Here is a 24,527-nt window from a genome sequence, read left to right as displayed (position 1 = left end):
GTCAGGGCAGCAAGTGGGGGATGGGGTATAGCTCAGCTTACCTAGTATGGCTGGGGTATAGCTCAGCTTACCTAGTATATGCCAAGCCCTGAGTTCTATCCCCAGTTCCCCCTCTGACCCCCTAAAAAAGACAACCTATTTCGCCTATATATAATGTGCCTTGTATCTTTCCCTCTCTAGCTATCAGATAGGCATAGTATGTTATTTCCTATATGTGTATATGTTATATAGTCTCATATGTATATGTATGTGAATACTTGTGATATATATAAAGACAGGTGGACCCGCGTATGGCTACAGATCATATACTGTTTTGCTTGAGAAATCAGGCCAAATTTATGTACATCTTAACTCTACACTACCTACTTCACCGTATTTTCAAAGGATTGAGGTGTTAGCTTGGATGCTTAGCACGGTGCCTAGCATGTAGTAAGGAATTTATCATTGTGCCCATAAGACTTGGATATTAAGGCCTCGTCCTCAGTTCCACAGTCGAGTTGGAATGGATTAAGGATAAAGAGACAAGAAACCTTTCAGTAGCTGGAAAAGGACATGTTATTTGCTTATCACTGCTTCTTTTTTTTCTTAATATATATTTTTTAGTTGTAGGTGGACACGATATCTTATTTTCTTAACATAGCGCTGAGGATCAAACCAGTGTGTACTAGGCGAGTGTTCTACCACTGAGCCATGACCCTAGCCCTTCCATTGCTTCTTTAAACTCCAGAAGCCAGACCTATTTGATAACCATAAATTTAAACTCCTGAACCTTCTAGGGGTCTGAGTAAGGCAGAAAGGAGTGTAGGCTGTGTGCAGTGCTGCCTGGGCCAAAGTAAGACTGTGACCCATTGGAGAGGCTTGACATCACCCGATTTCAGCTGATTGTCACCATTCGCAATCTTAAGTCCAACAGTGCCAAAACTTACGCCTTTTTGACAGAAACTAGAAATCTGTAATTTTTTTTAAGTGTGAAATTGCTTAGGAACTAAACATCCCTGTCCCCTATCCCCCCATTCTAAAGATTGAACCTAGAGGTGCCACTAAACTACATCCCCAGCCCTTCTTATTTTTTATTTTGAAGCAGGGTCTTGCTAAACTGCCCAGATTAAGCCTCGAACTCAAACTTGCTATCCTTCTGCCTCAACATCCCAAGTAGCTGGAGTTGCAGCTATTTTTTTTTTATTTGTTTTTGTTAATGCCTATACACACTCATACACCTAAATACACCACAGGCCAACAAAAAGGTTATGTGAGCTCTTTGGAAGGTCACCAAACATGGCCTTGCTTTATTACCAGCCTTCTAGACAAGGATGAGAAGAGTGTTTGCACATAAGTAGAGGGTAGCTGCTCTGTGCCTAGTGCTGCACTAGAGCATTCTGGGAAGTCCAGCGGTTAACCTTTGTCCACATGATAGGGAGCAGTGTGGGCTGCACTAAAAAGAAGAGGGAGGGGGCAGATGGAAGGTCTCAATGAGTTACTTTTCAGATATTGTAAGTGAAAAAAAGCAGAGTACAAACTATTATGTAAGTAATAAAGGAAAATCAGAATATTTTTATGTACTTGTTTAGTTTTACAAGAACATAGAAAGGAAGCCAAAGACAAAATGAAAATGATTGTCTTGGAAGGAGTAGGGTGAAATGATATAGGGATGCTTCTGAATATGCTGAAAATTTTCATTTTGAATTTTCACATGTAAATATTTAACATATTTTTGAAAATTAAATAAGCCTGGGCTGGGGATATGGCTCAAGCCGTAGCGCGCTCGCCTGGCATGCGTGCGGCCGGGTTCGATCCTCAGCACCACATACAAACAAAGATGTTGTGTCTGCTGAAAAATAAAAAATAAATATTAAAAATTCTCTCTCTCTCTCTCTCTCTCTCTCTTAAAAAAAAAATTAAATAAGTCTGAAAAAAGTAAAATTAAAGTAAAAAATTAAGTACTAAAATTAAGTAAAATATAAAAATAAATGTTTCAAATTGGTAACATAAAAAAGAATTAATCTGAAGGCTTCAACATCAAGGCTGCCGGTTCACACGGCCGCTTGAGCTTTCTAGTTGGTGGTGTGAGCAGTCGAATTTGCTGCCACTCTCACAATGGCTTGGGTCTGGACTGCGCCACAACCTCTTGAGAGAAGCAGGTCTTCGGATCCTCTTTAGTGCTGGAATTGGGGCCACAGGCACCTTGGACACAGTGGGAGAACAGAATCTCTGGAGGGACTCTTCCTGGGAAGCTTTACTAATTTGCAGCACCTGGACAATGTTCCTCATTCTACCTGTCAGCATAGTGGTGACATCATTTCACTGTGGTGGCAGGAACTCAGCTCCAAATTATAAATTGAAAAAACACCTGGATCCCGGTCTATCAATGGCTTCAAGACAACCAGAAGCACCTGTTACTTGCAAGATGTCCCTGCCCATCGGGATATGCCGTCAGGCATTCAGCTATGATGATGCCCTTGAGGACCCTGCACCCATGACCCCTCCTCCATCGGACATGGGCAGCATCCCCTGGAAGCCAGTGATTCCAGAGTACAAGTATCAGCACCTTGCCGAGGAGGAGGACGGAGAGGCCAATGTATCCCCCCCTGCCATGACCCTGTCAACAGTCACTGACAGTACAGACAAGGTCCTGATGGTAAAGGCCAAAGCTACCCATGTCATCATGAATTTTCTGATCACAAAACAGACACAGGAGAGCATTCAGCGTTTTGAACAACAGACAGGACTGAGAGATTCTGGCTACACACCCCACAAGGGCCTTACCTCCGAGGAAACCAAGTACCTCTGACTAGCAGAAGCACTCCACAAGCTTAAAGCTGCAGAGTGGAGAGAGGACAAAGGAAGAGAAGTAGCTTGCATCGCCCAGTCACCCCAAGCAGCAGCCCTCACTCTTCCCCTAAGCAGAGGCCGGAGGCTGGTTTTCTTCTGGTTCCTCTGTAGCCTTACCTGGCCCAAGTCCTAGTACCATGGATCCTGGAAATGGAGCTAAGGACAGAAACTCATCAGATAAATGGAGCCTTTTTGGTCCAAGACCCCTTCAGAAGTCTGATTCTGGAGGTTTTGCCATCCAGGTCTACAAAGGCGCCCAGAAGCCCTCTCCCATGGAGCTGATCCATGCCCAGGCCACCCGAATGGCTGGAGATCCAGCAACCTTCAAGCCACCCAAAGTGGATGTCCCAGTGATAGAAGGGAAGAAACCACTGCTGCGGACCCATAATCTCAAATCGCGTGACTTGAATGTGCTCACACCCACTGGCTTCAAGAGTGTGTCTATTCCAGGGACTTGGGACAGAGGGTTTCTTATCCTTTATTCCCCTTTTACCTTAGCTCTGACATACGAATGGTATATTAAAACAAACAAACCGAGGCTAGAGCTGGAGACATAATGAATTCTGCAAAGCTTGTCCTTGTGTGGAAGAACCATTTTGTAGTGTTTTAGAGTCAAACTAAAAAATCTCAGCAGTGATTTTTGGGAGCGGTCTACATTACCCTTTCTTGTATCATTTACCCCAGACCAGGACTTTGATCATTGCTTAGGTAAGTGTTTATACCATTCCAAAACCTAGGCTTCTTTTTGCCGCCATCAGCATAAGCACACCATGTTGTAGAGGTGTCCGCTGACAAGTTTGGCCTTTTTGACTCTGCTGATGCTGTGCTCCAGTCTTGTCAGGTAGGGGGATCTGAGCCTGTTTAAGGTCTGAGTACAGTTAACAGCCAGACTTCGAAGGTACCCCTGTTTTCTAGGCTAAAACTGGTCTCCTTGCTTTTTGGTCAGTCTAATGGATTGCTTTGTCCTGTAACCAGTTCTTCATGCTTCTTGGTACCTCTTGAGCTGCTGCTGTTGGAGGGATGCTTCTCATTTACATGTCACAGAATAAACACTAGTCTTGCATATCCTTTCTTGCACTTTAAAGTAAGTTTAGTTTAACTCTAATTTGGTTTAAACTTCCTAAAATAAGAAAATTAAATCTATTGATTTGAGATTTATATATTTTGTGGTGCTGGGGATTGAATCCAGGGCCTTGCACATTCAAGCAAGTGCTCTACCATCTACCCCCTGCCCTCCCCACCCTGGGATAGTAAACTTTTAGAGTAAATGAAATTCATGTGAAATTAATGTCAGTTATTTCAGTTTCTTTGTGTAGGTCAGAGCTTAACTTTTTGGAGGGGAGGTGGAAGTATTCAAAATAAGAAGAAAAGCATTTTTCACCAAAATGAGCCTCATATCTTTATGTAACATATCTTAGAAACTGCATTTTTATTTCTCATCACTTTGTACATTTGTCTTGAACACTGTCTCAGATACTTGCCATTTTTGTTTTGATTAGAATTTTTGTTTACGTAAGAAGCTGACCTTCTTATAGAGAATCCCTGAAGTCTGAAATTGTCAGAACAACTAATTTATTTGTGTCTTCTGTTATGATCTTTTGTTTGGACAATAAAGATCCTTACTGCTTTCTAAAAAAAAAAAAAAAGAATTAAGCCAAATTAATTTTTATAACATATTAACTTGTAGTGAGATATAACCTAAGAGCAAAAAGAACAGAAGGAAACCTTGAACTTAGTAGGTTTAATTGTTGCTAGTGATATTTGTGTAACAATTCCAAAAACCGTCTTGTCTGTATTGTAGAATAGAGCAAATGAGTAAATATATTGATATTGTTTGGGAACAGGATTCTGAAAAAAAAGGACAGTGAAGTAGCCTAGAAAGAGGGATGGCTCACTAGCAATGAGCACCTAGCTGCCAGATTTTGTTTTTGAATACATTTCCTGCTAAAAGGAACCAGGGCTCCATAGAGAAATGGAATAGGGAAAGTACAAGGTGAACCTGGAGTATCTTTTTGTGCCAGAGAGCAAGGACATGATCAAAGACAGATGGAGAACACAAATGCTGGTTGGTTTGCAGGAGCTCCCACTGGCCAAATTGGGACATTTTTAACATTTAAAAAGGGGTGGGGGGATAGTGGGCTATAATGTATTACTTTGGGAGAGAAAACAAAATCTATTGAGTTCATGACACTACTCTAGGAAAGGAATGAAGATTACCTGCTGTAGAAGGAATGACAGAATTAGCAAATTTGCCATTTTGCAGCCACCAGTGCAATAAGTGGTTCAAGACAGGTCATCAGTAGATAGTCAAACTATTGAAAAAGACTATTGGAAAGCAGGATAATCATGTAGTCTCAAAATATCACCCCATGGATTTCTCATTAATTCAAATGGGAAAATAGACTTACATTGAGAAATCCCAGGAGCACCGAAGTAATCAAACTTCACATCACCAATGGAGCAAACCATATAATATCACTTATAAATAGTCTTCAATAATGTCTAACTTGAGTATAATCAGGAGGAGACATCAGACAAACCCCTATTTGTGGGTCATTCAACAATGTAGCTGGCCTGGATTCTTCAAAATGTCATTGTTATGAGAGACCAAGAAAACAGGGATGTGAAGGGGAAGGCCAGATTAAATAGATCTAATAGAGACTTGACAAATATAATTTGAGAACATTGATTGGATCCTGGATTGAGACAGTTGGAGAACAGTTATAAAGAACATTGATGAGACCATTGGGGAAGTTTTGAGTGTGTACTGTATGTTAGGTAATAATATACACTGAGTATACTGAGTATACTGATTGGCATTGTGGTTATATAGGATAATTTCAAGGTTTTTAGAATATATATAGATAGTAAAATAGACATAAAATGTCATAATCGCCCCCCCTACCACTCTCTCTCTCTTGGGATTAAACCCAGGGGCACTTTATCACTGAGCCGTATACCCAGATCTTTTTGTTTTTATTTTATTTATTTTATTTTTTTTGCTTTGGAACAGGGTCTTGCTAAGGTGCTGAGGCTGTCCTCAAATTTGCCATCATCCTGCTTCAGCCTCCTAAGTCACTGGGATTACAGGCATAAGTGTCATGATCTCTCTCTCTGCAACTTTCAAATGGGGAATAAATGAATATTAGTAGAAAGATAAAGCAAATGTTATAAATGTTAATTGGTGGATCTAGATGAAGGGCACATTCATCATGTTTCTCCTTCAACTTTGTGTGGTTTGAAATTTTTCACAGTGGAAGCGGGTAAGGTATTGCTTCATAGAATCAATGCCATTTTTCTAGGGTCTTGAAAGACACTAGGAGATGGATAGAGAGAAGGAATGAAGGCCATCATAAGTCAGAGGCATGAGTGAGATGTCTCTGCATGTGGTGAGGAGAAACAAGGCCAGAGTAGGTAACCCAGGGGTGGGGCATTGCGAGTTCTACTGAAAACAGCAAATGAACAGTTGGAACAAAAAACTCCTGTGAGCCCCTTTCTGGTTGGGGGCTGCTAGTCACTAGTTCTGCATGTTTTCTGAATCTACTTGCCTGGGTCCCCATTGTCTGACAGTGTGTGGAACAAAGGTCTCCATCTCCATCTGCCGTGATGGGGTGTGTTCTGTTCTGCACTGTCCAGGTGACCGCCACTAGCCACATGGAGCTCGTAAGCCACTGAGACTAGTAACTCAGAAAAACAATTTTAATTTTTTTTAGTTGTAGACAGACACAATACCTTTATTTATTTACTTCATGTGCTGCTGAGGAGGGTTGAACCCAGCGTCTCACGTGTCCTGGGCAAGCACTCTACCACTGAGCTCCAACTCCAGCCCAACCAACAATTTTAATTTTTAAAAAATGTTTTTAGTTGTAGACGGACACACAATTCTTTGTTTATTAATTTATTTTTTATGTGGTACTGAGGCTCAAACCCAGGGTCTCACATGTGCCAGGCAGTGTTCTACCACTAAGCTGCAGCCCCAACCTTTAAATTTAAATTTTAAATAGCTATGTGTGATTTGTAGCTTATTGCATGAGTACAGGTCTAGAATCTAGAACATAAGAGAACCTCTGTTAAATGATGCGTGAAGTCGAATCTTTACCCTAGACAGGAGGTGGACCATGAATGATGGAATAGGATAATTTTAAAGAAAGAACTTGAAGTTTTGGCAAGTTTACCTTTTCTGGCTTGTGGGGGATAGAGTAGGAGGAAGGACCAGTGTGGGAAAAGCCAGAAACCATCCCAAGTTAAAGAAGCAGGTAAAGAGCAGGGACCAAAAATAGGAACACAGCTATGTCAAGCGTGGGCACACTGTGGACAAGACCATCTCTGCCTTCACAGACCTTCCAGCCTCAATTCGGCAGCTTTCTAGAAAAGTGGAAAAGAGTTGCCCTTAGGCGTTGGTGCTGTAGGATGGCTAGGGGTGGGAGTTTGGGGAGATACCAGAGGGGCACCTAACCAGCTGCAGGCCATGCTTTCTGTTACGTTCTTTGGTGACGGCCTGGCTTGGGACAGGACAGCCTTTCTTCTGAGTACATGGGAAGCGCTAAGATTTTAAGCAGTAACATGACATGAATAGATTTGTATCTCAGTGAGCTCACTGCTGTGCTGGGGTGGTTTCCATCGGCGGGTCCTTCTTAGCTGTAGTGTGGTTTCTCTTTTGAACCAGCATCTCCAGTGTCTTGTCTGGTTTATGTTCGTTTTGTTTTTCTTTCTCTTTCTCCCTTCTTTCCTGCATTGCTATCTTCCGGGCCCCACGCTCTCTTCTTCCTTGATGTCCTACTCTCTCTGATCCAAAGATCAGCCAGTAAAAAGCAGTCTCACCTGTCCAGGTAAGAGGGGTGCCACTATGTGGGGGGGTGTCCCCCCTTTATATTTAAAACATATTTATTGGTTTTTAAATAGATGTTGTCTTCACATGATTTGAATTTAAAGAGTACAAAAGAGAATATAATGATAAATCTCTAGTCCCATCCTCATGCCCAGCCACCCACTTTCTCTCCTCAGAAGCAACCAACGTTATGTTTCTTTTGTAGCCTTCCAAGATGTTAAGTATTTTACATACATACGCAAATATATAAGCAAATAATTTCTTTTCTCTATTATCTACTGTTGATAATATCTTTACTTTTTCCCCTGCAATAACATATCCCCAATATCATTCCTTATTGTGTTATATAAAGTAACTTCTTATTATTTTGTATGTCCAAGTTCTGTATCATTGTTTTATTTATATAAAATAATGCATTTAACTAGTCACCCATTTTGAACATCTAGATGATTTCCAGTGTTTCGCGATTATAAACAGTGCTTCCATGAATAAACTTCTACTTAGCTAGGATAGGAATTGCCCTCTTCAGAGAGGCAGCAACTATTGATTGATAAACTGCCAACTTGCACACTTATCTAAAAAAAGGAGGGCCACGACAGTGATTTTCTCTGTTCCTGTCGGGGTCGTGAGTAAAGAAGAGATGAAAGAATGAATCTGACCTGGTCATCTTAGTCACAGATAGTTTCTAAGCAGGCACCTCAGGCTGGCTATGGTTGGAAATCACTACCAAAACCAAACCAGATTCCTGTTCTCCCGTGAAGCCCCCCAAATAAAAAGTGTGCCAGAGGCCAGTTACCCAGTAGGTTAGTACTAAATGCCGAGTCACCCTCCTGGACACTGCCATTTTGGAGAGGTGGAACCTTGAGGGACAGAGAGGTGGGGCTGAAATGGGAGCTTGTGTCTGCTACAGCCATTGAGGCTCTGCATGTGTCTGACCCGCCATGTTCTTCCCCTCAGTCTTTCTTTTCTTTGCAAATCATCGCTTAACACTAACTAGCTATTTGTTTTTTCCCGTCTTTTTCTCGCATTCATTTTCTCTGCTGCTCCATCAGCCCCATTGCAGCCTGGTAAGACCCCATAAGGACCTGTATGTGTGCACATCCCCTTCTTGCCATTGTCTCCTTGTCACCTGACTCCATGAAGGGTTGTTTCCTTTCACGCCCTGCTGAGTCTTAAAGAGATCACGGTTGCCCTGCTAGGCCAGGAGATTCCACATAGGTGATGTGGCCAGCAGTGTAGACATGGCTAACCCAGATTGAGCAGATTAAAAGTGGGTGGGTTGGTCTCTCCTTGTTGAAGACTCGGGGCCCTTTAAAGAGCCTCCTTCTGCTGGTCCCTCCCTGCCCAACTCACTGATGTGCTTTCCTTGCTCCTTCTCCAGGTTAAGTAACCTGTCTGCTCTGGGAGATTCTGCACCTGAGCGCAAGTCCCCTTCCCACCACCGCCAGCCCTCTGACACCTCAGAGACAACAGGTACCTTCTTGGCCCTTAGCCCATAGACATAGAGGTACACACCATCTGTATACTTCAAATGTACAACACCTTAGTCTTTGTGTTGAGCACATGATGTGCACCAGGCATTGTGTTACAGATTTATATAAATCGCCTCCTTGACCCTAGAAAATAGGTTTTATTATCCTTATTTAAACATAAGGGAGCTGAGGCACAGAGAAGTCAAGAAACTTACCCAACTGCACAAGCTAGTTGGGAACAGAATCAGGACTTGAAACCAGTACCATTGTAGCTCTAGAACCCATGCTTGAATCATTACAAAAATAGTCACACTTGTGTGATATCTATCACACAGTCACATGGATGGAGAAAATTGGTAGGCATAGCCTTGGTTTCTTCCTTTTTTTTTTTTTTTTTTTTTTTTTTTTAAGTTCTGTACTTGGATGTTTATGTGAATAAAAGGTGGTTTGGGGAGGTTTTTTTTTTTTTTTTTCCTGTCATTTATTCTTCTCTGGATTTGGCAAGGGGCTGGCCCTGAGTCACCTGTGTGAGTTATCCAACTCTGCAAAAACAGGCAGTAAGCGCTGGTGACCTACCTGCTCCATTCATTGGGTGTAACTTGACATAAGACTTCCAGTCCACCCAGCAGAGCTGCTTATTTGTAGTGTTAGTCTTTGGGACATTGGCTAGACTTGGCCCTTCCCTGTTCTTCGGCTAGTATCACCCAGACAAACCCAAAAGGAACAGATATGTAGAAGAGAGACACACATCACAACACCTCAGGGAAGGACCATTTCTTGTATGAAAGACAAAAGTGGATTTCAGGTTTTGCCAGTCACGGAGCGAGGCCTGTTAACTGTAGTAGTGTGTCATGACAGGATGAATCTCAGGATCCTGGGGGGGCGGGGGTGGGGGCGGGGAAGACTCTTGAAGGAAGACATACCTGGGTCGTTCCTGGGCTGACCTTGGCTGTAGGTACCAGCCTTCTGATGATGCTGCCTGCCCCACCCTTTTCTCTCTCTCACTTCTACCAGGTCTTGTTCAACGCTGTGTCATCATCCAAAAGGACCAGCATGGCTTCGGCTTCACAGTCAGTGGGGATCGCATTGTTCTGGTGCAGTCTGTGCGGCCTGGTGAGTACAGCATCTTTCCTGCTCATGGTGGGCAGTTCTTAGAAGGCTTCACATATGTGACAGTGCTGCATGACTTGGAGAATGTGTGCTTCAGGGAGCCCTGGGAGGCATGAGTGAAGTACTTGAGAACTGGCTCCCCAGAGACATCTGGAGAACTCTCCACAATACCAAGCCACAAGGCCAAATTTCCCAGGATCACACTACATGCCTGCTCCCCCAGCTGGGAAGTGCCAAATCAATGGAACAGCCCTCAGTCACCAGGCAAATGCCTGGTTGCTATCAACGAGAGCCCCTCATACTGGCTCAGAAGTTGCCATGGAGGCAGCAAAGGCCTTTCATACTTACCTTCACCATATCTGGCTAAGTGCATGGGTAGTCACTTTAACTTTTTCTTTCTTTCTTTCTTTTTTCCTTGCTGTACTGGGGATTGAACCCAGGGCCTCTTGGATGCTAGGCAAGACTCTGCCATGGAGCTACATCCCTAGACCCTCACCACCCCGTTTTGTGTGTATGTGAGACTAGAGATTAAACCCACTTGGCACTCTACCTCTGATTTATATCTCCAGCCCTTTATAGTTTTTATTTTAAAACAGGATCTCACTAAGTTTCCCAGGCTGGCCTCAAACTTATGATCTGCCTCAACCTCCCTAGTAGCTGAGATTACAGGTGTGCACCATAGCACCTGGATAGATGGCCACAGGTAGTCACTTTCTATAGAGGTTTGCAATTGGAGACAGGCACACTGTCCAAACATTTTACATTTGTAATCGGTTATTATTAAGTAATGCATTACCGAAAGATAAATGATTTATGTCAGGCTTTATATCAGATGAGTGGTATTTAGAAGTTTGGATACTTTGTAGTTCAAGGCATAAATCATATCCCTTCTGATCACTTGGGGACGCCCTTTTAAGAAAAACAGGATTTCAGGAGTTGTTTGAATGACAGAAATGAAAAACAGATCAGCAAGACAGGAATTTGGCAGGAAGGGAGTGCAGAGTAGGGAACGCCTCAATCACATGACCTTTGCATATAGAAGAACTGTAAAGAGTCAAAGCTCTTTCATATACCAAGTAATGGAATCATTGTTAGTTGACCCAGGTTGAAGAAGAGAGAAAGGAAGGTGTATGGGAGAGCATAAAACAAGTATCCCTAAAAGGGGTGAACTTCAGTGTGGCAAATGGGACTGAGTTGGTCACATGAAGTATTGTAGGCTTGGCTTATGGGAGAATCCAGGAAAGGGTAGGAAGCAGGCTGGCATTTCACCCTAGGCATAAAAGGGGAAGGGAAAATATACTTGTAGTAATTTTGGAGAAAGACTTGATGTGTTTATAGGAAAAAGGAAAAGAGAATTTCAAAAGTATGACTAAAAGGAGATACGATCTGTGGACCATACAAGGATGCGCATAATTACAGCTTGTTACACCCAGGAGCTAACTTTGATCCATGGGGGATGTGTTTTTCATACCTAGGGTAAAGCTCTGAAAAGATAGTTTTATTCCTTCCTTCCTGTGTTTTTCAGGGTTCCTGGACTAGGATGGGACAGAGCTAGTGGAACTGCCAATAACTTGAATTTTGCTTATGCAGTCTTACTAGATACAGAAATGATACCCCTCCGGTGAAGTGTCGGTGCACTTCTCCTTGGTTTTTTGTTTTATGTTTTTTCTCCTCCTCTTAGGCTGGACAGAATCAGACCTAGAGAGAGAAAAAAAGAGGAAAAAAAAAAACCAGAAAAATGATTTGCAATAAAGAATGAGTTTTAGAATGTATATGTATGTATACACCTGGGTGTGTATGTGTTTTAGGGAAGAGACAGACAGACAGACTGACTGGTTTCATTTGGATTAGCATTGAAATCACAAGAGTAATAAAGCAGTTGATTGTTTTCTTTTCCAGATAGTAGGGTTTTTAGCTCACTTTTTCTCCTGTCGTCTGTGTTCTGCCTACATCAGAATCACCAAAGCCTTAGAATAATTGAAATCCCTATTCCTAGGCTCAACCCCAGAAGTACGAAATCACTTTCTGGCAGGAGAGCCAAGGATATACTCATTAACAAATTCCCCTGGTGATTCTTGTGCTCACTGGAGTTTGAGAACTTTTGCTCATATTATTTAAAGAGTTCAGTTTCTTTTTTTTTAAATCACTGAGTTATTAGAGTTACCTCACGTGTTTTATGCATTTAGGTGAGATAGCTCTTTCCTCCCCGGCTTTCATTTCTACATGAATGTATAAGAGTGCCAAGTTATTTGTAAGTACTCTTCCATAAATAGCACATTTTAGATGAGGGGAGTCTGAGGCCCATATTGAAAAGCCAAATTGGAATATAGTCATTGCTATATTTTTTTCTGTATGTACTAGAAACATCTAGATGTGTTTTGTGGGAGTTTTCTTTTGATTGGATAAATACAACATACAGATTTAATGATCATCTTGGGGCAAATTTGTAAAATATAATTTTTATGTTCCTCATTTACTTGTTTTGGCATTAACTTGTTTCAGGAGTGTAAGTACTTCCTGGGTATAAATTAAGCCAGGAATATAAGCCATTTTAAACTATGAAGTGGTCAAAACCACTGCTGCCTCCAGTTAAGTGATAATCTGCAAAGGTCAATAGCACAGTCTTCTGAATGTCTCTTGGTCATCCATCATCAGAAGACCTTAATCTGGTCCATTTTAAACTATAAATAGTTTAAAACTTTCTTTGAGCCTCTCAGAACTTAGGAACTATCTGTTTGAAACTCTTGCATTTATTCTTTTCTCCATATTCCTAATAATTATGATTATTTTACTAATTACACTTTATTTCAGTAAACTCATTTTTTCCCACTAGATAATAAGAAATAACTTTTATCTGATCTTTTTTTTAATTAATTTATTTATTTTTGCATTACAATTCTTAATACACCATTATACTATAATTTATCATATCTCTGATTATATATAAGGTATGTTGACACCAAATTCACATCTTCATACATGTATTTTGTATAATGATGAGGGAGTTCTTTTACCATCCATGCTATTCCCCTTCTCCCTCCTTTCCCTCCACCCCTATTCCCTATCTAGAGGTAATCTTCCTCCCTTGCTGTCCCTCCCAACCCCAAGATCTTTGAACATATCTAGAGACATACTCTTCCCAGAACCTGGCCCTGCTTATCTCCTACCTTGACTGGTTGTCAGAAGTCAGGCCTCTGATCTAGGTGGAGGGAAGAGCAGCAGATGTGACCTTATATAGTTCACTTCAACTTAAAAGTCCTTAGCCAGACACAGTGGCACACACCTGTAATCCCAGAGACTCAAGAGGCTGGGGCAGGAGGATGGTAAGTGTGAGGCCAGCTTCAGCAACTTAGCAAGATACTGTCTCAAAATATGAAAATAAAATAAATAAGGACTATGGATGTAACTCAGTGGTAAATCTCCCCTGGGATCAATCCCCAGTACCAAAACAAAAGTCCATTGTCACTGGGGCAGCAGTCTGCCTAGACTGGAAGTGCTTCACACGTTGAAATGAAATGAAATTTCTTTCAGAGAGGAGGAAATTGCACAGGGACTTTGGTGTAGAGTCAGTGGTCTCTGGGGAGGATTGTGGGGTTTTGCTGACCAGGCCTTCTCCTTACAGGAGGTGCAGCCATGAAAGCTGGTGTGAAAGAGGGCGACCGGATCATCAAAGTGAGTGGCCCTGACACCCACCCCCAAGGAGAGGAGGCAGGTGTGCAGAGGCTGTTCTGGCCTTGGCTGATCCTGCAAACTTCCATTTCCATACCAACTGTTTGACCCTGAGTTAGGGGTGGCACCATGGAGGGAGCATAGTAGTGTAGTGAGAGAAAGCGAAAAGAGAGCTGGGTTCCATGTTCTGGACCCAAGCAACCACACTTCTAGAATAGGTTTTATTATCCCCATTTCAGAGATGATAAGAGTAAGATTAAAGCCTTCAGACTCTCAGCTTAATAAACTGTCCTCCATGCTGTGCTGGCCTGAGGTCCTGGCCTATTCTAAACTACTTCATCTGCCTTATCCATTCAGATCTGCTGCCTGCAAAATGGAGTCTTGTAAGCATTAAGGAAATCCTAGAGGCAGAGATTCCCAATCCTCTAGTAAAGAGACAGCACTTGGGGCCAGTTGGCATACACATGTGTGAGGCAGACTGTTGGATGAGCTTACCCCCGTCTCCAAAAAATAAAAAATAAAATGACTGAAGAAATGAAGACAGGTCTTGTTGATGAAAACTCATAGGCTGGCAGGGGATGCAAACACATGGCACACGTGAATAGAACAAATTCATAATGTGAATGAGAGTAATAAACAAGTGACCAGATGTAAATAAGGAGCATTGGAAAATGGCTTCCTAAAGAGGCATTTTGATCTTAGGAGCCCCTAGTTTCTCTCACTATTACATAATATATTTGTCCCTTCAACAGGTCAACGGCACCATGGTGACCAACAGCTCACACCTGGAGGTGGTAAAGCTTATTAAATGTGAGTTGGAGAGGGGTGACAACTAAAGAAGTAGAGGCCAGGTGGACGAGAGGGAGGAAAGAGAAGGCCTGCTGATCCAGACGGCTTCTTTGGTAGATGTTGAGGCTGCCGAAATTCCATCTGGTGTGATCTACATGGCCCTTCAGGCACAGAGCCCTGTTACTTCAAGTAGAGATGTTTCTCATCAGACATCTTCATTTTTACCGCCCGTCTTTGCCACTCTTGTTTAGGCCATGTCCTACTGAGACCAGGTCTCTGTCCTCTCTCTCATTTGCATTCTTCCTCATCTATTTCTTCTTTAGGGAGCAGGGTCAAAAGTAGTTTATAGCCAGGAAGATCCAACAATTGAGTCTGCATGGGTAATTAAATAGAAGCAGCAAGTGTTGAGGGAAGAATTAAAAGATGTGAGGAGTCTGGGAAGTGGAGGGCTAGAACTTGAGGACCTTCCATGTGCCAAGCAGGCAGTGAGCTTGGGCTTTGCACTGGCTACTTAATTTAGTAAGATAAGGGAACATTTCACTAAATATCCCAAATAATTGTGGTTGAAATTCTGGTTGAGGTCTCTGCATGAAGGAAGGTAAGGAAGTGGAACTAGGTTGATGCAGGGTAGAAAAGCAGGAATTGGAGAATGATTGGGGCCTTAAAAATGAGGAGAACATAATCCACAGGATTATGAGCTTAATGAAAAAAGAATCCCTCCTGTATCGTGAATGTCGACTGTCCGGGACAGCACAGCTCGAGCAAGCCTCTCTGTTCTCCTCCAGCTGGCGCCTATGTGGCACTGACCCTCCTGGGCTCTTCACCTTCATCTGTTAGTGTCTCTGGGCTCCAACAGGAACCATTCCTGACAGGAGCTCCCCGAGTCGTCCCTGTGATCCCACCACCTCCACCTCCACCTCTGCCACCTCCACAGCACATCACAGGACCCAAACCTCTGCAGGTAATGATCCTCCTGATTTCTCCGCACTCTGTGGTCCTTTTGAAGAGCTCTCCATTGGGGACCAAGTTGATTGGGGTTGTAGTAAGCAAAGACAAGCCAAAAGACATATAAACAGCATCAAAGAGTTAAATAAACATGAGGGTTGCATGACGGGGTGCTTCATGCCTCCATGCCCTCCCATGTAAATGAATATGAGACAGTTGTGTTCCCTAAACCTGTGGAAGGCCCTCCAGAGGCCCTCTGAGAGTGCTTCTCCTCACTAGGGATGGGCAGAAAACATTGCTTAGGGACCGTTGTGGTTAGCATCAGGAGACTATGCTACTAAGTCAAGGAGTAGGAGCATGGCTTCCTGGAGAAGTGAGATATGGAATTCAGTCAGTAGAGGGAGAGTCAGAAAAGGATAAAAACAGATGAGATCCTTCAGAGTAGAAAGCCTGTACAAAGGCATAAAAGAGGATAGGATGCAAATAGGTATAAGGAACAGGATTTTCTCTTTGGAAAGAAGACAGAGCCAGCAAGTCCCTGGAGAAGTTAGAGAGCAGTTTGATACCAAAGGTGATAATGGGCAAGGCTTCTAGGAAGCTCAAGAAAAAAACAAAATAAGGTTTTATGTTTCCTGCATTGCAGCAAGATACTGAATGTTACACAAATCACACTTATGACCTTGACTTTACTCTTACACCTTTTCCTTGCCCAAGAATCAGCAGATATAAGAGAATTAGCACTGAAGTAACCCCCAACTCTCACTACAGTTATATTTTCCTTTCCTAGGATCCTGAAGTTCAAAAACATGCCACCCAGATCCTCAGGAATATGCTGAGGCAAGAGGAAAAAGAGTTACAGGTGAGGTCACTGCTAAAGGTAGACTGGCCATGGCCTATTACTACAACACCAGAGCAACTTCAGCGTGCAGACCGTATCCCATCACAGTTAAACCCCAGTGGACAACTTCAGGACCTGGCATTGGCTAGTAGGATCTGATAAAGCAGAATTTGACCAATAAAATAAATGGGATAATAGAATTCTTTGGATAACAGATAAGAATAGTGAATGTGAAGACTAAATACAAGTAAGTGACATGACATGCAAACTAAAATATGGGAACATTAGAACTGAGGAAAATCAGGTAATCCTCAGTCACAGACACACACACACACACACAAATAAATCTAGAAATCTAGACCCTTATTACTTCACAAATTAACAAAATTTAATTCAGTGGATCAAAGACATAAGTGTCAGAACTAAAGCTGTTTTTAAAAACTGTAAAACTCTTAATAGAACTTAGGTATAAATGTCCATGATCTTGGATTAGACATTGATTTATTTGATATGACACCAAAAGCAAAAATAATTCCAAAAATATCATCAGATTTCATCAAAAATTAAGTAAAAGGACAGCTCTCAGAATAGAAGGAATTTTTACAAATTGTATATCTGATGAGGGTCTAATTACCAGAATATGCAAAGTACTCATACCCCAACAATAAAAAGACAACACAGATGGCAAAGGATTTGAATAAACAGACTAAGGACTAAGGGTGTGGCCAAGTGGCAGAGTACTTCCTAGCATGCAGAAGGCCCCATCTCCAGCGCTGCAGGGGAAAAAAATACAAATACAAATAGCCAGTAAGCATTGGAAGAGATGCTCAACGTTGTTAGTTATACAGGGACCCTGATCAAAATGACAGCAAGAGACTACTTCACAACAATTAGGATGGCTATAACAAATGACAATTGTTGGTAAAGATGTGGACAAATCTAAGAAATACTTGTTTTTATTTTATCTAAATATTCACTAATCTCTTTCTACCATTGATGGTAGGAATATAAAATGGTACAGCCACACTAGAAAAGTTACATAAATCTTTAAAATGTTAAACACAGAGAAACTATATGATCCAGCAATTCCTCTCCTAGGTAAATACCCCCAAAAATATGTTCACACAAAAGCTTGTATGTGAACATTCATGACAGCCAAAAAGTAGGAAAAATCCAAATGTCTCTCAGCTGGTGGATAAGCAAAATTGTCACATTTTCAAACCACACAATACATGTAATTTGTCCATAAAAATGAGTAAGTACTGATACATGCTATAAAGCAGAGAACCCTGAAAACATGCTAACTGAAAGAAGCCAGGAAAAGTCCACAAATTTTTTGACTCCATTTACTTGGAATGTCAAGAATAAGCAAATTGATAGAAACAGAAAGTAGTTTAGTAGCAGAAGGGGGAAGCTGGCAATGACTGCTTATAGGTACAGCTTTCTTATTGGGGTGATGGAACTATTCTGGAATTAGGTGGAACATGGTTGCACAGCTGCATGAATATATACTAAAAACCACTGACTTGTATACACTTAAAGATAATGAGTCTTAAATGAATGATCTCAGTGACAATTTTTAAGAAATTTAAAAAATACTACAACTGCCCAAAAGAAGCAATAATGGTTTATACAGTTATCAGGAAGCCTCATGAAGTGATGCTTGTGTTGGGTTCAGTCTGCTGTAATTAGAAAATTGAAAATGGCAATGGGTATAGAGATTGGAAAGTGATTTGGGCTTTAAATATCTTGAGGAGCTTGAAGTTTGATTGAAGGAATTTAAGTAGGGGACTTGTCACATTTTCAAATCAGTGTTCTCCAGAGGTATGTGTGAAAGTAGATTGACATAGGAGACTGTTGTAGATAAAAAGATGATGACATATTCAACAAAAAACAGTAGGAGTCAGAACAAAAAGAAGGGAATAGGGAAGGGAAACATCTCAGAAATCAGATCAGTGGAACTTACCAGTTGGTAAGGGAGGAAAGAATGCAAAATGGCCACAGTGTGGGTGCCTGGCTGGTGCTGTCGGTGGAGTAAAAGGGCAGAGAAGAAGAGACCTTCATAGGAAAGAAGTGAAGGTCAGCTTTGGGTTTGCTGAATTGGGGGTGTCCAAGAGACATTCAGATAACTACTGTCCTCCAGGTATAGGGAGGTGAACGGGGATAAAGCCGGAATAGAGATGCTCAGTATAAAGGTGATCATTGAAACTGGGGTCTGGGTGAGACCACCCAGGGTGCCAATGCAGAAAGAAAAGGAGAGCCAGGGATGGTTGGGGAGCTTACGTATTTCTTTGGTCCATTGCACCAGCTTCTAACATGACGTCACTGGTTATTATATTTGATCTTTAAAAGAGTAGCTATTGAGATAACAGGGAGACACCAGGTTATATATGCTGAGGAATGACTGGGATGTAAAGAACAGGGACTCTGAGTGTAGGGTGCTGTTCTGAAACATTTGGTTATGAAAGAAAGGAGAAAAAAAATGAGGCCGTAGCTTGAAGAAGAATCTGCGCTGGTAGAAAGGATTTTATTATGGTGTTTTTAAGTCAGGGAACTTGAAATTTTTATAGGATGAAGGGAATAAGCCTCTGGAAAAAGAAGACTTTGAAGATAAGTGAAAAGTATCCAGATAGTACCCGTAGTCAGAGGGATTCGCTCTGTAAGATTCAGACGGTTTCTCTGCTGAGGCGGGAGGAGAGACAGCTACAGGTGTTTTGAAGTGGAGTGAGTTGGGAAACTTCTTACCAAATATGTTATCTGCTGGCACTGAGGTTGGGGCTTGATGGGCATGGAAAAGAAAAAACATTAAATGTGAATTTCAAAAGGTTGTCAGGTAGCAGGAGTCCTCAGATGAATCTAGCTGATATGTAAACACAACATCTTTATTTCTTTCACCAGCAAAGTTTGTCAAGTATCTCCTTTTGAAGTAAAATACTAATAGCTGCCATGTATTCTGGTGTGTAATATGCACCAGATATCCTGCTAAGCACTTTACATGACCTCATTCAGATCTCACCACCATCCCACGAGGCGGTACTGTCATCTCCATTTTATTGATGAGGATGTATTCAAGTGTGTCCGAGTCTGCACAGCCCTCCGTGGAGACTCGATTTTAGAGGCAGGTCTTCCTGGACCCCTGTGCTCCCTTCTGCTGCGTACTGTGAGGAGAGCAGAGTGAGGGCTGGTGGCTTCTGCTGTCCAGGAGCTTCCTGGGGACGGCGCAGGGATATTGACTGCTTGGCCAGGCCGCTGCTTCTCCTCCTCTGGGGCTCTCGTTGTGTGGAGGTATTCTCTTTAGCACTTTACTATATAATGATCTGGACAGTCACTTCAGGACTTCACATTTGAGGTGGAGTCCTAAGTGATGGAGTCTTCACTTAGGAAGCGGGAGGGACTCCAGCCAGGCCTTGAAGAATGGGTCAGATAGGGCAGGCCTTGGTATTTTGTCTCCTGTCTCTAGCTGCCTTATGTGTTCTGTTTCTCATTGCACCCCCCTTTTTCTGATCCTAAATGATGGTGAAATAATGAGCACTTACTAGAAAGCAGAGACCTCTTCTCTTTCCTCCTTGTTTTGGGATAACTGCCTGTTTTCCCCACTGGTGAGTCATCCATTCTCTACTAACCGGCCCTCTGCCTTTTCCCCTCCTCCTCCTCCTCCTCCTCCTCCTCCTCCTCCTCCTCCTCCTCCTCCTCCCTCGCCAGCGTATCTGTGAGGTGTATAGCCGGAACCCCGCCAGCCTGCTGGAAGAGCAAATCGAAGGTGCCCGGCGGCGTGTGTCTCAGTTACAGCTGAAGATCCAGCAGGAGACTGGTGGCTTAGTGGTGAGTGATGGTAGGCATAGCTCTAGAACAGGCACCATGCAGTTGGGCTGGATTAGAACCAGGGAGAAAGCAAGGGCACAAGGCCCTCCTGAGTCATGGCATGATCTGAAGGCTGAGCTAGTAAGTGTTTAGTATCTTATAAACAATCAAAAGTCAGCTAACTGATCTTTATTTTAGCACCAGAGAGGCTGAACTCTTTCCCAACACTTGGGATTCCATATAAAGAAAAAGCTAGTTTCTTGCCCGCCAAGAACTTACAGTTGCAATGAAAAGAAAGAAATGAAATAAATCAGACTGTTGACTCCATAGTCTCCTAATTTTCCTTCCCTTCCCTTCTCACAACCATCCCATGTGATGGCTGTGAGTTTCAAAAGGTCGTCAGATAGCAGGAAGCCCCAGATGAACCTCGGTAGCTTCCTCATGGCTAATGTAGGTCACCTTGGTTTTCCTCAGTATTCATCTGGCAGCTTTTCTACCACCATTCCTTCAAGTAATGGGTCTTCTCAAAGAAATACAAGTCCCTTTTAATGTCAGCCTACATAAAGGATCCACATTCAGTTGAAAGGGATCTGTATCAGCAGCTCACCACACTCGGGAACATTCCAGAGGGATGATCCTTCATCTGTTCTTGTCTGGGGCTTCACTGTTAGTGTCTGTCTCATCTCCACTAAGCCTCAGTTCTCTGTAAATAACAAGCAATTCTTTAGAAACTTTAAGGTATCAAAGAACAGTATTTGCCAAAACCAATAGAAATGTAAGGCTTATCTACTTTCTTTTTTGGAATATCTAGATCAGAAAAGTTTGGGAAACACAAGCAGAAATATTCAAAGTGTTCTTTTTCTGAAGGTTGTAGATTTAGATTATCTTGATTCAAATCCCAGCTCTCATTCCCACTAGCTTTTGAGACTCTTGGGCAAATTACATAATCCCTAGGAGCCTCAGTCTCCTCATTTATAAAATGGAGATCACAATAGTATCCACCTAATTGGGTATTGTCAGAAGGGAAGTCTGTCTTTATCACGGGGGCCAGTGCCTGTTTACTGCCACTGTTAGTGTCACTGTGCTTGTGGGGTGATGAGTCTGAGACACTGAGCTTGGGTAAGTCTGAGATCCAGCCTTAGCTTTAGAGCTGTGCTGCAGTATAGCTTGGGCAAGTTGCTAAAGATCTGAGCTGTTTTCCTTATTTATAACATGGGATTAGCAATCAAGGGTTGGTAAAAGATGCAGTCAAGAAAAGTGCTTTGTAAATTGTGAAGCATTGTCCACAGCTTCTGGGGCATTCAGTCCCAGGCCAACAGATGCTGTCAGTCCTCAGCAAACTCAAAGATAAACCTTTCATGTCTTCCCTCAGTCCCTGCTTGAGCATTTTGTAGTACTCAACAGGAAGTTCTTTCCTGTATCCCAACCCAAGTAAGAGAACAGGTCCTTTGAGGTCTAGAGTAATAAATGAAGGGAGATTGTTTTTAATATTTATTTCTTAGTTGTTGATGGACACAGTACCTTTATTTTGTTTTTTTATGTGGTGCGAGGACCGAACCCCATGCCTCACGCATGCCAAGCGAGAGCTCTACCTCTGAGCCACAACTCCAGCCCCGAAGAGAGATTTTTGCTTTTTAGTAATGGTAAAGCTCCTTCCCACCATTAGGGGTCACTATCCTCTCAGACTGCAAATGAAGCAGTATTTCTTCCAGCCTGGCATTGTTGAGGTAATGAAGCAGAAGTAGCCAAACTATAAGCAAATATGATTCTGATTGGAGGGAATCAAGAAGGGGAAAGGCTCACAGAATTTTCCCACCCTCTGGGCCTTTCTCTTTTAGGACATACTTCCACCCTGTGGTGACACCAGCCAGAGACCATCAGAAGGTGAGTTCCCCCATCACACCTTTTTTCTCTCACATATAGTACAGGTTTCTGATCTATTGTCTCCTCCCCACAAAGCATAGGAAAGAAATGCATAGTACCTGTCCTCTGGAAAGCAGAATAAGGAGAGAAAGCAGTACGAATACCCAGGGCAGTGCATGCAGTAGAAATACAGTAGCATTGGAACCAGGGAAATATTGAGAACACTGTGGTCCAAACAGTTGCTTAACGGCTCCCCAACACTTAGGAGCTCAACTAATACTTGTGAAAGGGACGGTGACCAGAGAGGGCTGGGAACGAGTTGATAGGACTAGTTATGAGAGAGAGCTGCAGTCTTACTCTAGGAGGTGACAGGTCCTGTGCACAGGTGCAGGGGTAGGTGAAAGCTAGTGGAAAAGGTGTGCTGGGAGAACCTGGGGGTCATGATGTGAGAGACCAAAGGAAAACTGGCAAAAGGAAGGAAGGAGGCGCTTGCCCTACGTGCCCTGTGCACAGGTGCCCAGAATAAAGGTTCCTTGTCCCCCAGGGCAGAGCCCCTTCCTATTGCCTACCCTCTTTTCTTCTCAGGTCGTCTCTCTCTGGATTCCCAGGAGGCAGACAGTGGCTTGGACTCTGGAACAGAGCGCTTCCCCTCCCTCAGTGAGGTGAGTGCCAGCAGCAGTATGGCCTATTTAGAACTGCATTTGCTGTCCCTGCCTTGGGCCCCTGAAGGCTTTGCTACTCACAGGCCACACCGAGGACTCTAGCCCTTCGTCTGTGTATCTCTTCTACAGCTCCAGTACTAAGGATTTTAGTCACTGTGCTATGGGATCCAAAAAAGGGGGTTTCAAGTGTTTCCAACATGCCAGATCCTTGTATTTTATCATAGTCAACTCTGTCCTATTAAAAAGAGGATGGAGTAGCAGAAAAGATGTTCTCCTGTTTCATTAACTATAGCATATTTTTTAGAGTAAAGGAGCAAGACATAAATCATCTAAAGCAGTGATGTGACCAAAAACACTTTTCTACCTGGCTAGGAATAATCCTCTAGATTAATGAACCCAGCCTAACTTTCTTTCTATGCCACTGCTTTTTCTGCTTGGATGGCTCATTAATTTTGGAGTGACAAAGAATTTCAGGTTAAACTCAAAGGTTATCTCTTCTCAGTTTGCATACATAAGCTGTAAGTGAAAACTCATATTGTAAAAGTAAACAAGAAGAAGTAATGGTGACAGCAAAGTATTTACTCAGGCAGATTAACTAAATGTGTGAATAAGTAGTTCAAAGCATGTTAAAAGCCTAATTTCAGATAATAAAAGTTTACTTCATTATTACTTTCCCTGTTGGTAGGAAGATGATGAATATATGTGGAAGGACCAGTATGTGGGAAGGTCACCAAAAAAGTGGCAGGAGGAGTAGTCCTAAGTAATCTATGAGCAAAGATGTGAGAGAGGACATAGTTGGTGATGAAGTGTGTGGGCTGTGGGTTGAGACTGCCTAGATTGAATCCAGGGAATACATTATAAGTTCTTTGACCTTGATCAAGACTCTTAATCTTTCCAGGTCTTAGTTTTGTTATGTAAAAAATGGGACAAACAATAGTATGTACTTCAAGGTTAATTTCGAGGATTGAATGAGGTGATATGTGAACAAGGGTGCAGTATAGTGCAAGCATGATTATCACCTGAGAGTGTTCTGGATGAGGTTCCTTCTCACAGAATTCTCTGTTCTTTAGTCATTGATGAATCGGAATTCGGTACCATCAGATCCTGGACTAGACAGTCCTCGAACCTCCCCTGTGATCATGGCCAGGGTGGCCCACCACCATAGACGGCAGGGCTCAGACGTACCCATCCCTTCATCTAGTGACCAGGTGAGTGATCAGAGCCACCTTGCAGTTTTCCTTTCCCCTGCCATAGCTGCAATTTGGAGGCAGTTATTGTCCAGTATATGATCTTGAATAGTCAGACTAAACCCTACTCTGGCCATCCACAATTTGAGAGGATCATTTAGAGAACAAATAGTAAAGAACATTTCTTAGTTTTGTTATGTAAAGAGTGGGACAAACAGAAGTAGAAATGAGAGTCAGGTGATCTTCGTTTCTCTATGAACAGTCAATGGATTCATCTCTAGGGACATGGCACCTAAGGTGCAGATAGCTGGCCTTTCTTTTAATATCTAGAAAGAATATGAAATGGGTTTGTTCAGTCTCTCCAGAATACTAATTTTCTGTGCTCTCTTTTTCTCAAACAAAATTTTATTTTTTGAAATTGTAATATAGAAAACAAATAAAGTTCACTGATCTTGACATCTTTGCTCATCCACCTCCCGCTGCCCTCAGGGGCATTTCTGTGGAGCCCTAGGGTTCTACAGAACCTGATTAGAA

The 24,527-nt window shown here is 42.4% G+C and overlaps 1 protein-coding gene and 1 pseudogene across 10 annotated transcripts in view; both read left to right on the top strand.

Moving 5' to 3' along the window:
* Window positions 1-24,527, top strand: part of Arhgef11 (Rho guanine nucleotide exchange factor 11) — a 107,939-nt gene that overhangs the window by 52,963 nt on the left and 30,449 nt on the right. For 6 of the 10 annotated variants that reach the window (XM_076862272.1, XM_076862269.1, XM_076862270.1 and 3 more), the window contains exons 2-12: window positions 7,626-7,658; window positions 9,039-9,130; window positions 10,144-10,242; window positions 13,862-13,911; window positions 14,661-14,718; window positions 15,483-15,658; window positions 16,430-16,501; window positions 20,183-20,302; window positions 22,120-22,165; window positions 22,730-22,806; window positions 23,877-24,014. In XM_076862272.1, coding sequence (XP_076718387.1) covers window positions 7,626-7,658; window positions 9,039-9,130; window positions 10,144-10,242; window positions 13,862-13,911; window positions 14,661-14,718; window positions 15,483-15,658; window positions 16,430-16,501; window positions 20,183-20,302; window positions 22,120-22,165; window positions 22,730-22,806; window positions 23,877-24,014 — 961 coding nt within the window. The remainder of the gene's footprint in view (window positions 1-7,625; window positions 7,659-9,038; window positions 9,131-10,143; window positions 10,243-13,861; window positions 13,912-14,660; window positions 14,719-15,482; window positions 15,659-16,429; window positions 16,502-20,182; window positions 20,303-22,119; window positions 22,166-22,729; window positions 22,807-23,876; window positions 24,015-24,527) is intronic. The other 4 variants (XM_076862275.1, XM_076862276.1, XM_076862274.1 and 1 more) reach the window with 2 other exon arrangements.
* On the top strand, window positions 2,405-3,831 carry LOC143403355 (putative monooxygenase p33MONOX pseudogene; annotated as a pseudogene).

Source organism: Callospermophilus lateralis, chromosome 7, assembly GCF_048772815.1.
Source record: "Callospermophilus lateralis isolate mCalLat2 chromosome 7, mCalLat2.hap1, whole genome shotgun sequence".
In the NCBI taxonomy this organism is placed as follows: domain Eukaryota; kingdom Metazoa; phylum Chordata; class Mammalia; order Rodentia; family Sciuridae; genus Callospermophilus; species Callospermophilus lateralis.
The sequence above is the reverse complement of the archived record's forward strand: the minus strand, read 5'-3'. Positions and strand labels throughout refer to the sequence as shown.